This window comes from Vespula vulgaris, chromosome 1, assembly GCF_905475345.1.
Source record: "Vespula vulgaris chromosome 1, iyVesVulg1.1, whole genome shotgun sequence".
Classification (NCBI taxonomy): Eukaryota; Metazoa; Arthropoda; class Insecta; order Hymenoptera; family Vespidae; genus Vespula; species Vespula vulgaris.
The window spans coordinates 9509421-9529216 of record NC_066586.1 but is presented as its reverse complement, the minus strand read 5'-3'; the positions used below and the strand labels follow the sequence as shown (position 1 = coordinate 9529216).

The 19796-nt window shown below is 26.2% G+C and overlaps 2 protein-coding genes and 2 long non-coding RNA genes across 8 annotated transcripts; 2 read left to right on the top strand and 2 right to left on the bottom strand.

Moving 5' to 3' along the window:
- The first annotated feature begins 6 nt into the window (after positions 1 to 6).
- Positions 7 to 3616, top strand: LOC127072116 (uncharacterized). Its single transcript, XM_051012295.1, has 5 exons — positions 7 to 2250; positions 2331 to 2566; positions 2631 to 2694; positions 3180 to 3355; positions 3429 to 3616. Exons 1-5 carry the CDS (start codon positions 2158 to 2160, stop codon positions 3571 to 3573), a joined length of 714 nt encoding a protein of 237 aa, XP_050868252.1. The 5' UTR covers positions 7 to 2157; the 3' UTR covers positions 3574 to 3616.
- A 1707-nt stretch (positions 3617 to 5323) lies between these two features.
- LOC127072102 (testis-expressed protein 10 homolog) lies at positions 5324 to 8481 on the bottom strand. 4 transcript variants are annotated; one of them, XR_007785314.1, is made up of 6 exons: positions 8275 to 8481; positions 7499 to 7708; positions 6230 to 7394; positions 5916 to 6153; positions 5611 to 5749; positions 5324 to 5519 (listed from the first exon to the last, which is right to left on the bottom strand). XR_007785314.1 is itself a non-coding variant. In XM_051012242.1 (6 exons), the coding sequence occupies exons 2-6, from the start codon at positions 7697 to 7699 to the stop codon at positions 5416 to 5418; spliced, it is 1863 nt and encodes a 620-aa protein (XP_050868199.1). In that variant the 5' UTR covers positions 7700 to 7708; positions 8275 to 8481; the 3' UTR covers positions 5324 to 5415. The 4 variants fall into 4 exon arrangements, 3 of the variants coding, with proteins under 3 accessions (XP_050868199.1, XP_050868210.1, XP_050868226.1); XM_051012242.1 differs by having other exon boundaries at positions 5611 to 5765; XM_051012253.1 differs by lacking the exon at positions 8275 to 8481 and adding an exon at positions 7988 to 8252 and having other exon boundaries at positions 5611 to 5765.
- Positions 8482 to 9353: 872 nt separating this feature from the next.
- On the top strand, positions 9354 to 13677 carry LOC127068753 (uncharacterized). Its single transcript, XR_007783174.1, has 3 exons — positions 9354 to 10181; positions 10254 to 12546; positions 12842 to 13677. It is a non-coding gene; the product is annotated as an uncharacterized LOC127068753 (long non-coding RNA).
- A 1469-nt stretch (positions 13678 to 15146) lies between these two features.
- On the bottom strand, positions 15147 to 16702 carry LOC127068737 (uncharacterized). Of its 2 annotated transcripts, XR_007783169.1 has the most exons (3): positions 16128 to 16702; positions 15733 to 16046; positions 15147 to 15585 (listed from the first exon to the last, which is right to left on the bottom strand). It is a non-coding gene; the product is annotated as an uncharacterized LOC127068737 (long non-coding RNA). The 2 variants fall into 2 exon arrangements; XR_007783163.1 differs by lacking the exon at positions 16128 to 16702 and having other exon boundaries at positions 15733 to 16095.
- Positions 16703 to 19796: the final 3094 nt, after the last annotated feature.

Below are 19796 nucleotides of genomic sequence, written 5' to 3'. Positions count from 1 at the left end.
AAAAATTCGGAAATTGGATACAAGTATAGTATGTCTTTATAATACAACTTTAATTTTGTTTCATTACTTAATTCGATTTAAAAGGGTAAAATCACACTGTGAAAAAAATTAAAGATTTTATTTTTTATAAAATATTAACAGTAAAAAATATATAAAGAAGAGTTTAAACAAAAGTTGCATCATTTCATTATAAACTGCATACAAAAAATTGTTGAAAAATCTATAATCTTTGAGTTACTCTTTCCTTACTATTATTGCTTAAACAAATTTTTTTAGTATACGTGTTAAAATATGTCTAGATACTGTCCTTTCAGAAATATTAATGACTTGTTAAAATTTTTTTTTCAATTAAATAAACCAATTATTATCAAATTTGAAATCTATTTTAGCAATTTTCTTTAATAATATAATAATATAATAACTGGTTTCAAGATATGTATCATGCACATAAAAGTCAACTCTTCATAAATAATAGATTTTGGTATAACTTATTCTCTTTTAAAATAATGATCTACTAATTATGAAAGAAATTCTATTGTTTATAACATGAATTTGAGATTATGGGCTTTGGAAGCAAAAAACCTAGTAGAATTATTTGAATTCAAGACAAGTAAATAATGGATTTGGAAATTCCAAAATGTGTATAGAATCACATTTTTTGAAGTATCAATTTTAGAATGTAATCTATATTTCAAAATATTGATAGTTTTCAATGTATACTTTTTTATATTTATTAATGTTCCTTTAAAAAAAGAAAAAAGGTAATGCAAGATTATAGAATATCAAATGAGAATAAAATATGTCGCTTTTATAAAATATTATAGGAATTCACTTTAATACCTATATAAATATGCAGTTTATATAAATATCATAATATAATATTTTTATTTTATTTTAAGTATAAACAAATTTATAGAATTCATGATACCTTTTAAATCTTCTAACACAATATTTTTAAAGTACTCTAAAAAACTAAACAACGATATTATTCATATATAAATACCGTTTTCTAACACAAATACGTAAATTATATACCAGTATAAAAAAATTGAAAATATAATTTATAAAAATATATATATTAAATACAATGAAGTAATATCTCTTTAGTAAGACTTATAATTTATAATTATTATATATATTGGTATTTTCTCTATATCACTTTTAAAGCTACTTATTTAAAAAGGTGTCATCATTACATAAATTATGAAAATCACCTTAAATTCAAATTTGCTAATATAAAAAATAATGATAAATCTGAATAACTTTTCATAAATCATTCTGTATCTTTAGCTTTCTTGCAATACCGGAAGAGTTTTTGTACTAGAAACAAACTGATTAGATATATCATATTTATTTGTATTACATTAATAATAAAGTGATATTTTGTTGGCATCTTGCTTATCAAAGTATATGCAAAATCTATCCATCAAATGGAATATTCTTTCTTTCAACAAATTATCTTCAGAAGAGCTTTATATAGCTGCTTTGTTGTTGTTTCATTTGCATTTGTTATTTTTTTCTACTATAATATAGTATATATATACATTAACCCATAGTACATATATGCAAATGTTTAGATAATACAAATCATTTTTATGAACGTTCAACGAACATTCTTTTACAATCTTAAGAACATTTGTAATTCATAAGAATATTTATAAAAGATTGTATACTATTTGGGTGTACCAAAAATTATTAGAATATAAAGACGTATTATAATAGTAATTTACAGAGATAAAAACGTTGTAAAAAAATTATTAAACTAACACATTTTTCGTAACAGATTAAAAGTATATAAATATATTTAAAGAATCTATATTTAAAATTTATTAGTTTATTTAATTCTTCTATTTTTCATGTACCAAGGTTTATAAACGATATTTCTTTCATTATCTATATATAATATATGTAAATTGCAATAATTAAAATCGGCAGTAGCATTTATGTAAATAATAAAGAACTTATCTATATATTAATGTATTATTCTAATAACTTTCTTTGATCATTCTAAATTTTTGAACGGTTCGATCAGTTTGCTTACTCCTATTGAATACAGTCATAGTTAAATACGCGTAAGATTTTGTAATTGCAATTTACACTTTTTTTTAAATAATAGTTTAATAATATCTTATAAAAATAAAAAATTTTAACATTACAATGAGTGAAAAAAATATGAAAATATCTATAAACGATGTTGGTGTGTCAAATGAATTTTCAATAAAAATACGAATTGATTCATTGATCAAAAAGGTTAAATTTAATTTACATTAAAAAAAAAAAAAAAAAAAAAAACGATAAATTTTTCGAATAACATAAGAATATCTTTCCAGTTTTTTGATGAAAATATTATTGATAAAAAATCTCGAGAGCAATTATATTCTTGGAGATCTCAAGATACTAAACTATCTGTTAGTAATTGGTCAAAAAATGCAGCCTATAATGATCTGCAGAAAAAAATAAAATTTTTGAAACAAACTATCTTACAATATGTAAAAATTGATCATATTTACAAACAAAAATTAGGAAATTTAGAACTGCTAAGAACACAGCAAGAACAAAAAGATTGGTATATATTTTCTAAAACTTGTATAATTATATATCAAATATAAAAGTATCAATTTTCTTTTTAGGGATGATATTAAATGTACAATTGCATTATATGATAAAAACTTTTCCCATGGACAATTGGGATATGTAAGTTTTATTTTAAACAGTTCATTATGCATGTAAATATTTTGTAAATGGTATTATATATTACATAAAACAGTAGTGAACAACTCATGGCCCAAGACTCGTATGCTATCCAATTGCTGTTGGCAGAAATGTTGCATTTCATAAGCTAAAGTGAAAAATTTTAGTAAAATAATGCATCAACTTTATAATAAACTATTAAAAAATTGTACTAAAGTCTAAGTTTCAAGCATATCTGCCAATGCTGGAAAGTTCAATAACAAGAGACAGAGTCAAGTAAATCTGTCAAAGTAAATGTGTCAAAAATAACAATCCCACAAATTAAAATTTGTTAATTAATATATTAAGTATTTAATATCGCATTTGTTGCGGTTTGTATGGAATATGAGGTTTCAATCTTTGCCCATTGAAAGGTTGCTCATTACTGATAGATTATGTATTTATGTTACCAATATACTTCGTTCAATTATATCATTTATTTAATATAGTCTACTCCGAATCTAACAAAAGATATCAAGGATTATTACCAAAAGTACAAAATATTATGTAAAGAAGTTAGAAATATGAAAGATGAATTAAACGAATTTACAACGCAGTACAATGTAGATTGGATAAATACTAATTCCAATCTCATTAACTTATCTAATGTAATTAATAATATAAAGTATGTGATTTATATTAGAAAAAATATTTTTAATATCATAATGTTTTACTTTTTATATTACACTTTATTATAGAAACAAAAATACTGTTTTATTAAGTGCTACTAGATCTGCAGAGGATACATTACAAGAATTACGAAATAAATTTAAACAAACTGAAATAGTCTTGAGAGATCGCAAAAAGATAAAGGAGAATGAATTTTTCAGAAATATTTCTTAGAAAAGGTATCATTTGTATGAAATAAACATTACTTACATCTGCATATTATATGCATTATTTTCGTAATTTTTATAAGTGGGATGTATATACTTATCCAAACTTATTTCTTGTTGGTAAATGGAAAACCTATTAAATAATTTTTGACACTAACAATTATTCACAATTTATTTTAAGATTATCTGCCAACGATAATTTATTAAGAAATAATATCAAATATAACTAAATAATCCAGTATTATATTGTTTACATTAGATTAGATAATAAAAAAAGAAAATTGTACAATATTTGAATATATTAAATATTGCTTTAATTATTAACATTCTTAATATTTTTTACTTAGATTCTAGAAAAGAAATGAAAAAAATATACTTTTGAAAAACACTTATTTTTTTACAATATAATTTTATTACATTATATTTATATTGTCATTATAACAGTTATGAGATCATAACTAAATTATTTTTCACACATTTATCTCCAAACAATACGTATACATCAATACTTATAAAAAGTTTCATTGTCATCAAAGCATTTGATAAATCTCATCTTATGTACACACACACACACATACGACACGTTATATATATATATATGATGGACAGATGGCAGCAGATATAATAAGACTTAAATACGAACTATGTTCAGCCAGGGTTTGACTAATTATAATTCGTTAGACACAATATCAATTGCATTAATCAGTTATCGTATTTGCAAAGTTTTAATCTCATGTTTTATGTGCTATTATCCACTACTGTGTAACCACTGCTGTTATCCATTGAATGTATCTGGAATTTAAGAATATTATTGTAACACATTACAAGTGAAGATACTTTGTTGCAGTGTAGCTTTGATGAATTTACGCAAAATAAGAATAAAAGTTTCGATTATCTTGTATAGGCTTTAGCTTCTAAACTATCAATTGTATGTCCAAGCGATAGAAATCACTGAATATTGAAACTGGTCTTTTTAACAAAGATATGTCAACAATTTTACAAATAATGTAAATGTTGGATTTCAAAATTAGTCCACTCATTCATTAGTTTATTCTAAATGACAAAAAGTCAATTGATAATGGTTCAACATGCTTTTCCTTTAATCATAAGGACAAAATATTGCAGAGACAAGTTATTGCGCACATGTATATATTATTATATGCATAATCCTTTTATTCTCTAATACCCAAGCCTCTTATTACAATTAGTGGCAGATATAACTTGATGGAGAGGCATAACTTGAATTCCACAATATTAAAACAAGTACTTTGGATCCCTGTTTTACCTCCTATAGAATAAAATATAATAAATTTACTCCAACATTTAAAACTTTAATAATAGAGTTTGAAATAAAAAAATCAATATCAAAACTTTATTATTCTCAAGAATCCAAGAAAGTATCAATTTCATATGCACAAATATTATTTTTCATTTTACATTAGGATAAGTTTTTGTTCTCACAATCGTATTTGAGTATAATAAATATATTGCATAATAACTTCAGTTATTTATAACTTAGTTAAGTTAAGTTAGAAATAACTTAAGTTGTTTTCTGTTAATTTTATCATATCAACTAAGTGTTTGAATGTATTATATCATTCTTCATTCACATTCTTCATAAACAGAGTCATTTAATTTGATCAACTTGTAGAAGTGAAGAAATTAAAATATAGATTATTACAATAATCACATTGTAAGAATCGTTAATTTCTAAAGAAACATAAGTATTATGTTAAATAAAAGAATAAACAAAAGAATTAATTTTAATAATATTTATGTAATAATATTTACAAATATTAATCATTTGGGAAATCAATATAATTTATAATTAATAAAATTTAATTTTTTATTAATAGAACACTTGTTCATTTACAAAATAAAATAAATTACATATCATTAAACGAGAACGTTCCTCATCCTCTGATCCTATAATCTCAATTATTTTTGCATTGTCTGTAATATAAATAATTTAATAGTTATTAATACAAAATTCATATATTCCTTTTGGCAGAAATGTTTCACAGAAATGTTTCAAATAATTTACCAATAATAGCATCCTGTTTTTCTACAAGTATATTCCATATCCATTCCTTGTGATGAAGTACAGCCCGATTAATCATTTGTATTATATTTTCATGTATACAAGAATGTAGAAGAAGAGTTGGTAAAGTTGATACAAAGTCCTTAAATATATGTTCACTATAATAGAACTATTACTTTTAGAATTTGTCTTTTTTTTTCTATAGACTAAATAGAAATATTTACGTATAAATATGTAAAATATTAAATATATATAGACATAAAATGTATAGAAATAAACATAAGATATATTTTAAAAACTACTCCTACCTCTGTAATCCAGTTAATGTATGGTCTAATATAATATCACTAATTATATCATGTAATTGTATTTGTAATTCTTTCTTTGATTGATGAAAACTTGCACTTATCATTACTTTTAATATAGATTCCATCGTTATATGATTGACGTACCATACTTGACTTGCTTTAAAAAACAAGGTTCTGAGAAGTTTATTTAATTGTGGTAATACAAAATTATTCATATCAGACCAATCATCAATTATTTCTGTAATAAAACAAACTTAAATAGCAGTAATTGATAAATTATAAAAACAGTATCCAGATAAATATATTTTAAATACCATATATGTAATCCATAACATATTGACAGTATGTCTTGTCCAATTTATTAGTGATATGATTTATATTCATAGATGTAAACCAAGTATAAATTTGACAAATGCCCAAATTTTGCTCTAAACATTTCTCAGTCATTTCTAGACTAGAAAAATCTTCTTGTCTTTTTCTAAATTTCTCAACAGTTTTTGTTTTAGTATATGGAAATTTAGAGAACAATTTCTTAGTGTAAACATTTTGAAAAGAATTTGTAAACCACATTTTGGTATTTATATGATCATTATAATCTAATATATCAATATATTCAGTTATTAATTGTATAATTATTACAATATGTTTTAACAAAATAGATGTTTCACTAGAAATAATAGTTCCAGAAATTTTACTAGTTACAGTTCTTTCTTCTGGACATACTTCAATCCAGCTATCAAACATTAAAGGTATTAATACACTTATATATTTAATGAATTCAGCTACATCTAAACTTCTTTCATTGGTATCATTTCTTAAATTAGTAATACTCTCAAAATTTATTTTATAATCTTGTATATCAACTTGCCTATAGAATGGAATATATTTAGTTTCTTTATTTATGCATATCACTTTTACAGCAGATGTGTAATGTTGTGCTTTTTCAATTTTTTTGTAATTTATAATAGATCTTAATATGTTCCCAAGGCATTCTAAAACTTTAATTCTCCATTTTACAGTAATATTTTTAGAATCTAATGTTATTGTTAATTGTCTTTCTGGTTTTGTTTCAGTGTGCATTCTAGAAATCATGTCCAAGAAGTTTGGTAATATTTTATGACTGTGTTTTACAATTATATTATTACAATGTTGTATCAATATATCCAAAAATAATAAAGAATCTTCTTTAATATTTGGATCTATATGTGTCATTGCACACCTTAAATATGTAATTAAAACATTACAAAAAGGAGTCAGTTGTTCATTAGAAATAAGATTCAAAATACAATTTAATACTTTTAAAGAATCTCTTCTTATATCCTTTTCTTTATCAAAAAATAAAGCAGAAATTCTTTGCAGCAATAGATTCAACTGAGAACTCAAAATTTCTAAAGGATGTTGTAATAAAATATCTTTGAGTTCTTTAACTGCTTCTTGACGAACTGTAGAATTATGATGTTGAAGTCTAGCTAATAAATCCTATAGATCAGAAAAACACAAAGATAATATTAAAACCAAATAATACTAAAGAAAAACATTAGGATAAATACTACATAAATGAACCAAAAATATTATATACACACCTTAATATTAAGTTTTCGCTTACTAACAATTTCAGTTTCATTATATAGTTTAAATTGATCTCGTATCATGATTTTTTTAACTTTAACAGATGTATCTGTTACATTTAATCCTTTTGGTAATAGTTCTTTTTTTTTTGCTTTTAATTTCACTTTAGCTTTTTCAGATTTCAGATGTTTTAAATGTTTATAACCTTTTGCCATTTTTATAGTCTATATCAAAATAACAAAAAACAGTTATATATTTATTTATTTTATATATTTCATATATAATATCATATATAATTGAAATATCTATCCATAATAACATATTTATATGTAAATAATAAAAACGTAAGGTTATATATCAAATGTCGCCAATGATACTATGAAATTTATAAGAATGTATATATAACATTAATAACAAATAATTTACATAAAATATTTCAATATTATTTATATAAAGATTCAATTATTATCTAAAAATTCTTGTTATTATAATCTCAGTCTTACATTGATTTTACAAATTAGAATATAAATTGTATTTCAATTGAATTAGAACATACTATTGTAGTGGTAATGGCTGAACCATATAGTAAAAGATGATAGAAGTACAACAACATTGTTCATAAGAATACATATAAATATATACAAAAAACAATGAAGAGTTCCAAAAATATAAAAATTAATATGTTTCAATCCCTAGTATTGAGTTACTTAATAATAATATTAAGAAATTGACTACAATCTTCGAGTAAATAGAGGTTAGAATTATTTCAAAAGTATAGAATTACACTCACATCTGTCGACAGATTAATCTATCTCATTTTATACTATTTATTTACTATAAGCGTGCTATATATGATGTAGGATTTGTATATGCAACTAGAAAAACATAAGTATTTGTTACACCTCACGAAGCATGGGCCTCGAAAAAATAAACTCCCTTCAACGAGTTCCTGTTACGTGAGATTAATGTACCTTTCTTGGCCCTTACCAGCTATGTACAGTTCTATGGTACGAAACTCGCACTCAACGGTATGCCTGACGACGTACGTACCAATCAAATGACACCTACCTTTACCTTTAACAAATGAGAATGCTGCAGTTTATCTCTGTTCCGGTGATGAGGATTGGCTGACGGGACTCGACGCTGGATCCACTTCTTCTATTGGTGGATTGAATACATTTACCGCCGGATAGGCCGATTCCCTTATCCTCGGCTCGATTGGTTAGGTTTCAAAAGAGAGTAGAATTAATTGGTGATGAAGTCGCACAAAAAATTTGTTAATTGTGCCTCGGAGAACGAATTCCTCAATCGCGTTTAAGCGATTTTTTACTTTTAAATAAAAGTAGAATTGAGATTCATCTTGATACGAATTGGAAGAGCAAGTCGCTTCCGTAGACACAACCAGAATTATTAATTTAGACTGTTTTAATAATGCTGAATTTATTTAAAACAATAACGATAAATATAAGAATTTCTTATTCTAAATAAAAAAATTTTTATTCGGTTCAAGACAATAGTAATAATAATCGTAGTAATTAATAAAGCAAAATGATATAAGCAAGAATAGTTTAACAATAACCTGAGCAATAATCTTCTAAATAATAATTTAACAATAATGGTCTGAATAATAATTTAATAATAATAATCGTCGAGACGACATGTGCGGCTGGTTAAATAAGGAGCTTTGCCCAATCAGCGAGAAGCGATTTACCGCAGTGTCGTCATTGGCTAGTGTAGCTCTTCCTCTAGTTGGCGGTAGAGATGTCCAATGACGGCTGTGGACATTTGAGATGTTGCGTGCTGGTGTGATGAGGATTTGACTTAGCACACGTGTCTTAAATCTTTGTTGGTGTCCGTTGTTCCCTCGCTTTCCATTGTTTAGGCACGTTTCTCTTTGTACATTAATAGAAATCTTTGCTCATATTTAAGATAAAACATATCTAATTCTTATATAGGTAGGATACGTTTTCATTTCAATTCTACAAAGGAGATTTTGCTTCTCTCTCGTTACATAGTTCTATTTTGAATCTATGGTTAGGACATAACATATTGTTACGAAGCAATTCACAAGTATTGTAATACAAAATAATGTAAATACAAAGTATTGTATTTCACGAAGCACAAGCCTCGAGGATATAAATTTCCCTTGAGGAGTTCCTATGCGTGAGATTATGTGTCTTTTTGGTTTTTACCTACTGTGTGCAGTATATGGCACGGGACTAGCACTTAATGGTATCTAAACAGAGTACGTAAGCCAATAAAATAACACCTACGTTTGGTTTCGACGAATCGGAATGTTGTAATTTATAATACTCTGATAACGTGATGTTTTGGCAATGAGGATTGGTTGGCAGAAACTCAACGCTGAAATTCATTTCTTTGATTGATAGATTGAATGCTATTACTGCTGGATAGGTTGATTCCTTTATCCTCGTTTCGATTGCTCTATTCCAGAGAGAGTAGAGATAATTGCAGCGATATTGTGTCAGGAATTTGTCAAAAATGTCGCAGAAAACGAATTTCTATATCGTGTTTGAGCAACTTATAATCGAACGAATTTGAAATAGAATTGAGATTTGTTCCGATATGAATAATACTGTTACGTTCTACGCTGACCCAAGACTATAAAAAAGAAACTATAAAATATGACTCCAAATTTTACCAGATATAACTATGAATAAGTGACATCTCCTTTTTGTAAATCAAATCAAATTAGAATTAAAATGGGAACTTACCTTAAACAATTTAATAATTAGACATATGTTTTAGCATAAATGTTTATAAAAATACTTCTAATACCATTATACAAAGAGCGACGTGACCTAAGCTAATCTAACATGTGAAGAGCAGAGGAATAATGGATGCTAGCATATGTGCGAGCATATGCGACAAGTCTATGGGGCCTCATCCCCACCATCAGACTCAGCACTCCAAGCGTCCACAGCGGCCGTATTAAAGAGAATCTTATTAACATCTCCACCTCTAGCTAGGGAGAGAATCATAATGAACCAATGACGGCACAAATGAGCGGCAGATCACCCTTCACTGATTCGTTAACGCTTTCTATTTAACCGGCTACACACGCCATCTCTACGATTATTCAATTTTCTGAGTTTTGTTCCGACATGATTTTTCGATTATTACTACCACTGTTATTTTGATTGTTCACACAGATTATTCGATTATTATTCGATTGTTCTTCTATTAGCAGTTTCTATTATTGTTACTTATTATATCGACGGATTATTCGATTCTTAGTTGTTTACAGTACGGATTATTCGCTTTAGTCTATTTCTTATAATTATACGACACGATTATTACTTTGACGTTTATATTACGATTATTACTTCAGTTACTATTGTCTTAAAATCCAGTACAGATCGTTATTCTTGTTGAATTGTATCTATTTGTTATTGTTGCCTTGAATAAATTAAGCATTATTGAAATTTAGTCTAAGTCAATAATCTCGGTTGTGCCTACGGAAACGATTCACTTTTCTCCTAATTCATTTAGAAGTGAATCTTAACACATTGTTGTCCGGAAATTTTACACAGAAATTGTCATGTCACCGGCTATTATTTTATAGCAATGACGAGTTAACTAGTCAGGTTAACAATGTGTTAATTCAACATCGTTCAATTATAAGTTGCATAACACTAACCCAGTCCAAATTGAATGTTCCAAATGAAAATCCAAATAACCGGTTCAAAATTTAGCGCAGTTTCGTATACGCTTCAATAAGGAAGGATTTTGACGTGGGCTTCATGATCAATAAGATCTTGTCCTTAGTAAAAAATATTAAATTTATAAACAAAAGATTAGGATTGCTCATTATGCAGGGTCGATGATACAAGATCGCAATAATCTATCTGCAGGCGCTAACGGCATACTTTTTGAAGTCAATGTGAAGTTAATGTATCGATTATTCAAATTTTCATTTTTCCTCCAAAATTTGCCGAATAGTAATGATTTGATCTATAATCGATCTATTTTTCTTAAAAACGCATTGATGGTCCCCAATTATTTCATCTGCATATAGTAGAAGGATTGTTGATTTAGATTTTAAATTTATTAAACAAAATTTTATAGCATGTAGATAAAAGTGAGATGCCCTGACAATTATTACAATTCATTTTGTCGCTTTTTTGAAAATTGAGATTATAATTAAATCTTTCCATTGTTTCGGCAATGCTTCTTTATTCCAAATTAAGATAATTAATTCTTCTATCAATCCACTTTTCCACTTGATTAATTCTGCTGGAATTAAGTCAATATGGTGCTTTATGATTCTTTAATTTTTTAACTGTGTTTTACTTCTAAAATCGTCGTCTCATTAATTATAGGTTTAAATGTTGAAAACTTTTAATATTCATAGCGGATTAAAGTAGAAGGATGCATTATCATCTCTTTTATTCAATTTAGTATTGAAATATGCCGTGAAAGATATACAGAAAAATGAAGATGGTCTATAGTTGAACGGTATAACACAACTGTTAACATGTGCAGATGATATTGCTTTGCTAGGGTATCTATAATTTGATTGGATCAGGCATGAGAAAGCTTACCTACAGGTGTAATAAGTATGGTTGTTCATCTATTTTGAACACAAATTTGTAGACAAAATTCTTAACATTTCAGCATACAATCACTTGACTAATTTCAAAAAATATAATCTTATTGTATTAAAAGCTAAAGATAAAGAACTTTCTTTGTAGGTATCAAATGGTGATTTTAAATGCTAAAGATAAAGTTGAAGATAAACTAAATTTTTTTACGATGATAATAATACAAAAAACTATTAATTGTTATAAAACGGCAAATGATTATACGAAAGAAAATAATTACAAAAAACTTTTATTGGCTAAAACAGCAGAAAATTTTTGCAATACGATTCATTGATTCTAACAATTGCATAATTGTTTTTTCAACAGAATCAAATATAAAGCATATCAGGATAAATGAAAGATAATCAAGAATAATGATGTATCAATCATGGATAGTATATCTAAGAATGCACTGACCAGTTTTGAAAAATTATTTATTATACAAGGTCTGATAAAGGGTGAGTACTTATCTCTTTTATATTGTTTTATGAAAAAGAAAGATAAGGTATTGTACAATCGACTTTTTAACTGCATTAAAACTGATGGTAAAGTCGATTTTGCCATCAAATATGTTATTGATTTTGAAAAAGCAATATATAAATCCTTGACATCAATGTTTGAAAATGTCAAAGTAAATAGTTATAATTTTCACTCAGGACAAATTATTTGAAGCAAGATTATGCTTACAAACTTAAAAATTACAAGTGATATCTTTCGATTACATATAAAAATAATACTAACATTGTTACTTAGATCTGAAAGGAATGTTATTACTTCCAAAGAACTTTTTGATTTTTTTATTGGGAAAAAAAAGAAGATCGTAATTGAAAATATTCGGCTGGTCTAAAATAAATTATCCTGATTCGGAACAGAATAATCGTTCTATAAATTTTTCCAATGTATATCGAAAATCAATTAATAAAATATGTATAACTATAAACAGTATCGAAGGACTATATCATCACTACAATAGTTTAATACAGAAGCAAGAAGAAGCAAGTTACCATATGTTACTAGTGATACATTGTGATCTAATATCTGAAGATTTAAAGTAAACAATGTTATTGTTGCTGGGTTAAATTTTTTTTACCCTCTTCCCCCAGTAGCGCAAAATGTCGAAAATTCGCAAAAATGAAAAAAAAAATTTGTTATCGCTCAATATGAAAATTCTAAAATTTTACTCATTTACGAAAAAAATTAATTAGTAGTATTCAAGGTATAATGAAGAGGTGTGAAATATTTTTTTAACCTCTGAAAATGCCAGAAAATATGAAAGATAAAATTGCTTATGCTGATGAGTATGAAATAATACTATTGTTATTTAGATACGAACTGATTAAAGATGAACAAAACTGTGTCACAGTGATGCTAATGTTTTTTTAAAAGAAATCAACAGTATATTGAAATGTTTGAATGGTATAAATTATACATGTCGATATTCTCAGACTATCTTTATTTTACAAACTGGTTTATGATTATCTAAATTTAAAATCTGTATAAAAATAATCTTGAAGGCAATATACTACGTTTAACATAATATGGGATTTAAAAAAGTAGAAAATACAAATAGGATTATCTCATATTAAAAAGAATCCTTTAATTAAGTTACAGAAGATTATAGCAGAGAGAATAGATCATTATTTTATCTTAAATCCAGTTAGATTGGGAGACTAGAATATATGTCAAATCAATGAAACTAAATTGAATTATAATATAAGAAATCACAAAGGTAAATCAAGTAGACCATTCTGGAGTTCTGTATTGTTGATACATCATATAAACTATCTAATGGATATGCAACAGTTATAATTAATCATTCTGCAGATACTATTATATCTATTATTACATGTACTATTAAATCTGGTAGTATTATTCATTCTGGTAAATAAAAATCTTATAATAATATAAGAAATTCTATGATATATCGTCATAGTACAATGTGTCATAAGTATAATTTTGTTAATTCAGTTACAGATGCATACCAGTATGCATATATATAGAACGTTGAATTATATAACAAGATAAAATTAGCAATAAAAAAACGAAGAGTTTCACTTTAGATCAGACAGGTATTTTAAAGAATTTTATGTTCCAGAAAAGACATATTATGGATGTTTTTAATGTTTTTATTAAATTATTAAAATAATTTTGATTATTGTTTTTATTTTTATTTATGAAGTGCAACAAAGATCTAATCTATTCATTGATATCCACATACAGTTTCTTTGTCTAGTTCTTCGTTTCTGGCTAGATTTTAAGTTTCTCTGTTGCTTTTGACTATTGTATTGAAATAAATAATGTGCATTGTTGTTAAGGATATTCTTATATCACTTGACATGAAACTTCCCATAATTGTATTTTTATAAACATACAAATAAAACAAATACATAGAAATACAAAATATAAAAAAAAAAAGATTTTAAATAAAGATAATAAATTTTAAGAAATTGTGCAGAGTAGATATAATAGTAGAGTATATAACAACAAAGGCCTTTTTATGACTATATGCCTCTATAAAAATTAAGATAGTGCAAACAAAAAAAATTTTTTTAAATATAAAAAGATATCAAGATATTTTATTTGTTTTCTAATTATTTTTATCAATTCATTAAAACACAAATACTTATCAATTTTTTTTTAAACATAAACTCGTAAATATACCTATTAAGCATATTCGGCAGTATTCTATTCTGCATCTTCTGTTCCTTTTTAGCATGCAACCAATAATTTTCAATATTTTAAATATAAATAATATTATTGGAGTCCACCAAGTTTAAAGAGTGATTAATTTTCAAATGTTCGTAGTTAGGATTAATAGATTAAGAATTGTAAGCTATTCCTTGTTATAGTTGTATCTATCTTCTTATTGGTATTAATTTATTGGGAATAAAAACCTATTAAGTTCTTCAATACTGCACAACATTATATTTTCTTCGGGAAAAAAAAAAAAAAAAGAGATTCATCTATCTTAACAACCTTACTATTTTTTCTGTTTGCATCATAACCATCAAGCATTTTCGGAGATTCAAGAAAATAGTTCTAAATAAATCCACATAAATTAATACATCAAGATAATACATCAAGAAGATATCTGTATTTTTATTTAGACTTAACTTATATGCTATGCAAAGTATTCAAAGCCCATAAATTTAGACATTTCATTACAGTTGGTATTCCTAATTCAAGATATTCAAATATCGAATCTATTCTTATTGTCTTTTCATATTGTATTGACCTATTACATTCCAAATATTGTCTTTTATTTTTAATTTTAATCATAATACTATTCTCCTTGAAGTTTCACATTTTTTACATGTCATGAAATTACATATGAATCCAAGCTTTGTAAATAATTCTAATATTTGAAAAGTTTCATTTTCTTCATATTCAATAAAATATACTTGGGTATATTTTATATAGCCATGTAATCATCAGTATAAATTTGTGACATTACTTTGTCATTCAACGCTCTTTTGTTTATTTTTTAGGAGTTATAACTAAAAAAGTTTTAATATTTTTATAGAGATATATATACATAAATAGACACAACACACTCTGTATTGTAGCAGAGGTGACAAAAGAATTAATAAAAACAATTACATTAACAACGATATTGTAAAGTATATTTTAAAAACAAATCATACCCTTGTGGACATAACATAAATTTCCAAATTTATAGTATTTTCTCTTCTATGATTCCTTTTTAGATCTACTATTCACTACATTTTCATTTTTTTGTTTTTCCTTTTTACTTGTTCTCGCTTGATTCTACATACATCTTGTTCTTAGCAATAATTTTGAAAAATTTATCTCAGCTTCACATTTTTTCATTCTTTCCCTAAGAGCTGCTAGAAACCATTGTAATATTTCTGCCAGAATCAGCGAAAGTTTCAGATTGACTTTCTTATTTAGCTTGATTATCTCATAAATACATCCTTCTAAGGAAAACTCTTTGGACCTTTAATCAATATAACCTCATGAAATCGTAACATGAATATCACTACATTTTTTCCAAACTTTTCCTCAAACTTGAACTTACAATAAATTCCCTATTCACCTTTGATCATACCATTAAAGAACTATATCACTTAGATATAAATACTAATAACTTCTTATCATCCCATTCTTTTTCTAGGTAATTAAACTATATAGTCATTTACGCGAATCTTTATTTGATTTCCATTATATTCCAACATATTTCCAGTGTTCATTGCTAATGTCTGAATAATACTTTCTAAGTTGGTTCTATGCTGCAAGCTGTCATCAATGTCAACTTTGTTAAAACAATTGGTGTTAGAAGATTTCTTATATTTAGATTTCTGTTTTCCCATAATAATTTTATTGATAAATTTCCTATATACAGTTTTGAAGAGATTTTCTGACCAATGACCTTATTCTATTTCACTTTGGACGAAACAATCATATGATTGGTTTTTCTGGATTTACCAACGGTGACTATATTAAAAGTATATGAATATGCGTTACTTTAGTCAATGATATTTTTGAACTGAAGAATATCTTTTTTGACAATCTTTTTTCTTACATCTATATGCCAGAGACTTATTGCTAACAGTGATAGGCAGAAATGATTGTTATCACATCTTGTACAGATACATGAATTAATAATTTTGTTATTAAAAAAAACTCAATTCCTCCATATCTAAAAATATTTTATCCATTATCTCAATTTTCAGAAGTGGTAAAGTTAAATAAAAAATTTTTTAATCATTTGTATTTTTAACGAAAAATTTTGTGTTTCTAGCAAATTTTGCTTACCTTCATTTTGCAAAATAAAAAAGTTTGTGTGGTCTGTGCAGGAGAGATCTGCTAATCAGAGAAGATTCATATCATGTCTATTTAATTGATTACTGTCTGTTATAAATTGGGACTGCTCAAATCTTTTCTTTTATATTTTATTTTTGATTTAATTTAAACACGTCAGCTAAATTGCGTTCAGAAACACTAATAAAGTTGCATATATGTTGTATATAATTTGTTATCATACCATTTCTTATGCTTTTTGTACTAGCCAATTACTTTTTTATTAAGATTAAATCCAATTCCACATGACTCGTATAAATTCTATTTCTTCAGAAGACCAAGCTATCTTTATAATTCAGATAGGTTCCTTGACTGACACTCTCCGCTTCTCCTGAAAAATCCATTCTTGTGAATCAGATTCTTCTACTACTATAATATCTTTCCTATTTACTGAGAACTGTTTTGCTACCATTTCTTCAGTTCAATAACTTACATTTTTATTTTTCTTTAGTATTTTAAACATCGAATGTGTTATCTAGTTTATTTTCTCTTTCTGTTATTAATTTTCTGCATCTAATATAATCATTAGGATTAATGTCCTCTAGTTTTCTGCTTTTTTAAACTTTGTCACGTTCATTCCACCTTATTTTTTTTTCTTCAATCATGATTTACCTTAATAAATTGAGTCTTTCTGTCAATTGGTTATTTTCCAATATAAGATTTTCTTCTTCATTGGTACTGATGCTGTTATGGGATCTTCCATATATTAATTCATAGAGAAACTTCTTTGTAGCTTCTCTTGGGAATATTCTATACACGTATATCGCGCACAGTAGGTATTCATCTTATTCATGATCTTCACAAATTTCCTAATTAGTGTTTGATTAGTTCTCTCAGTCAGTCCATTGTACTTCAGATTATAACTGGAAGTGAACAATTTCCTTGTCCTCATTATCTCATAAACTCGTTTAATAATTTTATTTGTAAATTCAGTATCTTGATTCAATAGCATCTCTTTTGAAGGGTCATGCTATAAGAATATGCATCACCAGGAAGTCTGCTATAACTGTCGTTGTTTTTCTTTTTTTCACTGCTGCGTCATACCATCTCATCTAAAGGAGATTATAAGTCTTAAGGAGAGAACCGATCAAATCTATCCCAATTTCATCTAATGGGTTCGATAATGGTAATCTTATTTTCTGGAGTTTCATTGGACCTTTACTATATCTATTGTATTATTATATCTGTTGCATACGCTGTATCCTCTCAAAGTTTCGAAGATAACATCACATTTTTTCTACTGGTGCTCTTTAGCAACTAGTACATATCAATTCCCCTATGTCCACATTTTTCATGTTTTTTTAGAATTATTTCCGTTTTCCTTTCATCAATATACTTTTTCATTTTCTCTATGTTCACCATCATTACTATTTTATTAAGTGCATGATATGTGCTAACTATGATATTCTTATTATCTTTTATATTCAATTATATAGTTATATTCTTGTAGTATCAATATCCTGTGCATTAGCCTTCTAATTGATTCTTATAGACCCAGTAGCCACTTGCAAGCTTGATGATCTGTTCTAATTGTAAATTTTTTAGTTAAATGGATTTTCAACTTTTTTACGGCTGAGACTATTGTTAAACACTCTTTTTCCACAACCATATAATTATTTTCTGCTGCGCTTAACTGTCTCAAGATATAAAATAGGGATATATCATTTTCTTCATTCTTCTGAATCAAAACAGCCATATTTGAAGTATTTATATAAATATACAATTTTTTGACAAAATTTAACAAAAATAAATCACTGACATCTCTAATTTCTTCCTTCATATCTTCAAATGTAACTCTTGCTTTTTTCATAAATGTAAATCTTTTGGTTTTCTTTTCTTAAATAGTTTTGTATAAAGGGATCATCTTTTTGTGTAGTTTTTAATAAATTTACTAAAGTAAGCTAAAGATCCATAAAAGACTCTGATATTAGTTTTCAATTCTGATTCTTTCTAATCTATACTCTTTAATTTTTATTTAAGCAGTATTATTTTCCCATCAAAAACTTCAAATCCCAAATACTCTACTGTGTATTTTATGAACTTATACTTCTTCCCATTAGCTGTGAATCCTATTTGGCTTATTATCTGCAGTATCAGGGTTAAATATACTAGGTGTATTTCGTGATCCTTTGAATATATCAAAATATCATCTAGATATCCATCACAAACTTCTACATATATTCCGCAAAATACTTGTTCGTAATCCTTTGAAAAGTGAAGGGGAAATTTATAAGTCCAAAGGTTCTTTTTCATTGGTATATTCTTTCTCTGGTGTAGAAATCCATCTTATCTCTATCTGCTTCTTCAACTGTTACTTGATAGTACCCAGATTCCAAATCCAAGACCGCAAATACTTTGGTTTCACTTAGTTGATCCTAGATATCTATTGTTATATCACGGATTGTGTCACGTGACAAGCAAAATATTTATTTGATGTGTTTACTACAATCTAGTCACTATTTTTATGTGACATCGCGGATTGTGTTACACAACAAGAAGGAATTTGGTGCATTTACAAAAATCTAGTCATTTGCCTCCTTTTGGTCAATGCAAAACTTTAAGCAGGACTGAGACTAATTAATCAAGATATAAGAATGATTCTCAAAACATAACTATAGAAAGATATACGGATTAATAGATTGTTTTAGTTTATCACTGCTTATCATTAGGTATTACTGTTACCTTTCCTGAAGAACTTTTTTTCCCTTGCAATAGTAAGTCTCCTTCTCTAATCGGTGAATATTTAATTAGAAGATTAAGGAAAAAATTTATTAAGGATGTAGATGTTCAGTTAAATAATCACACTCAAATAACAATAACTATATATAATTATATATATATATAATTAATTAGTCTTATACTCTATGGGTCATTTTGTATGCGCATC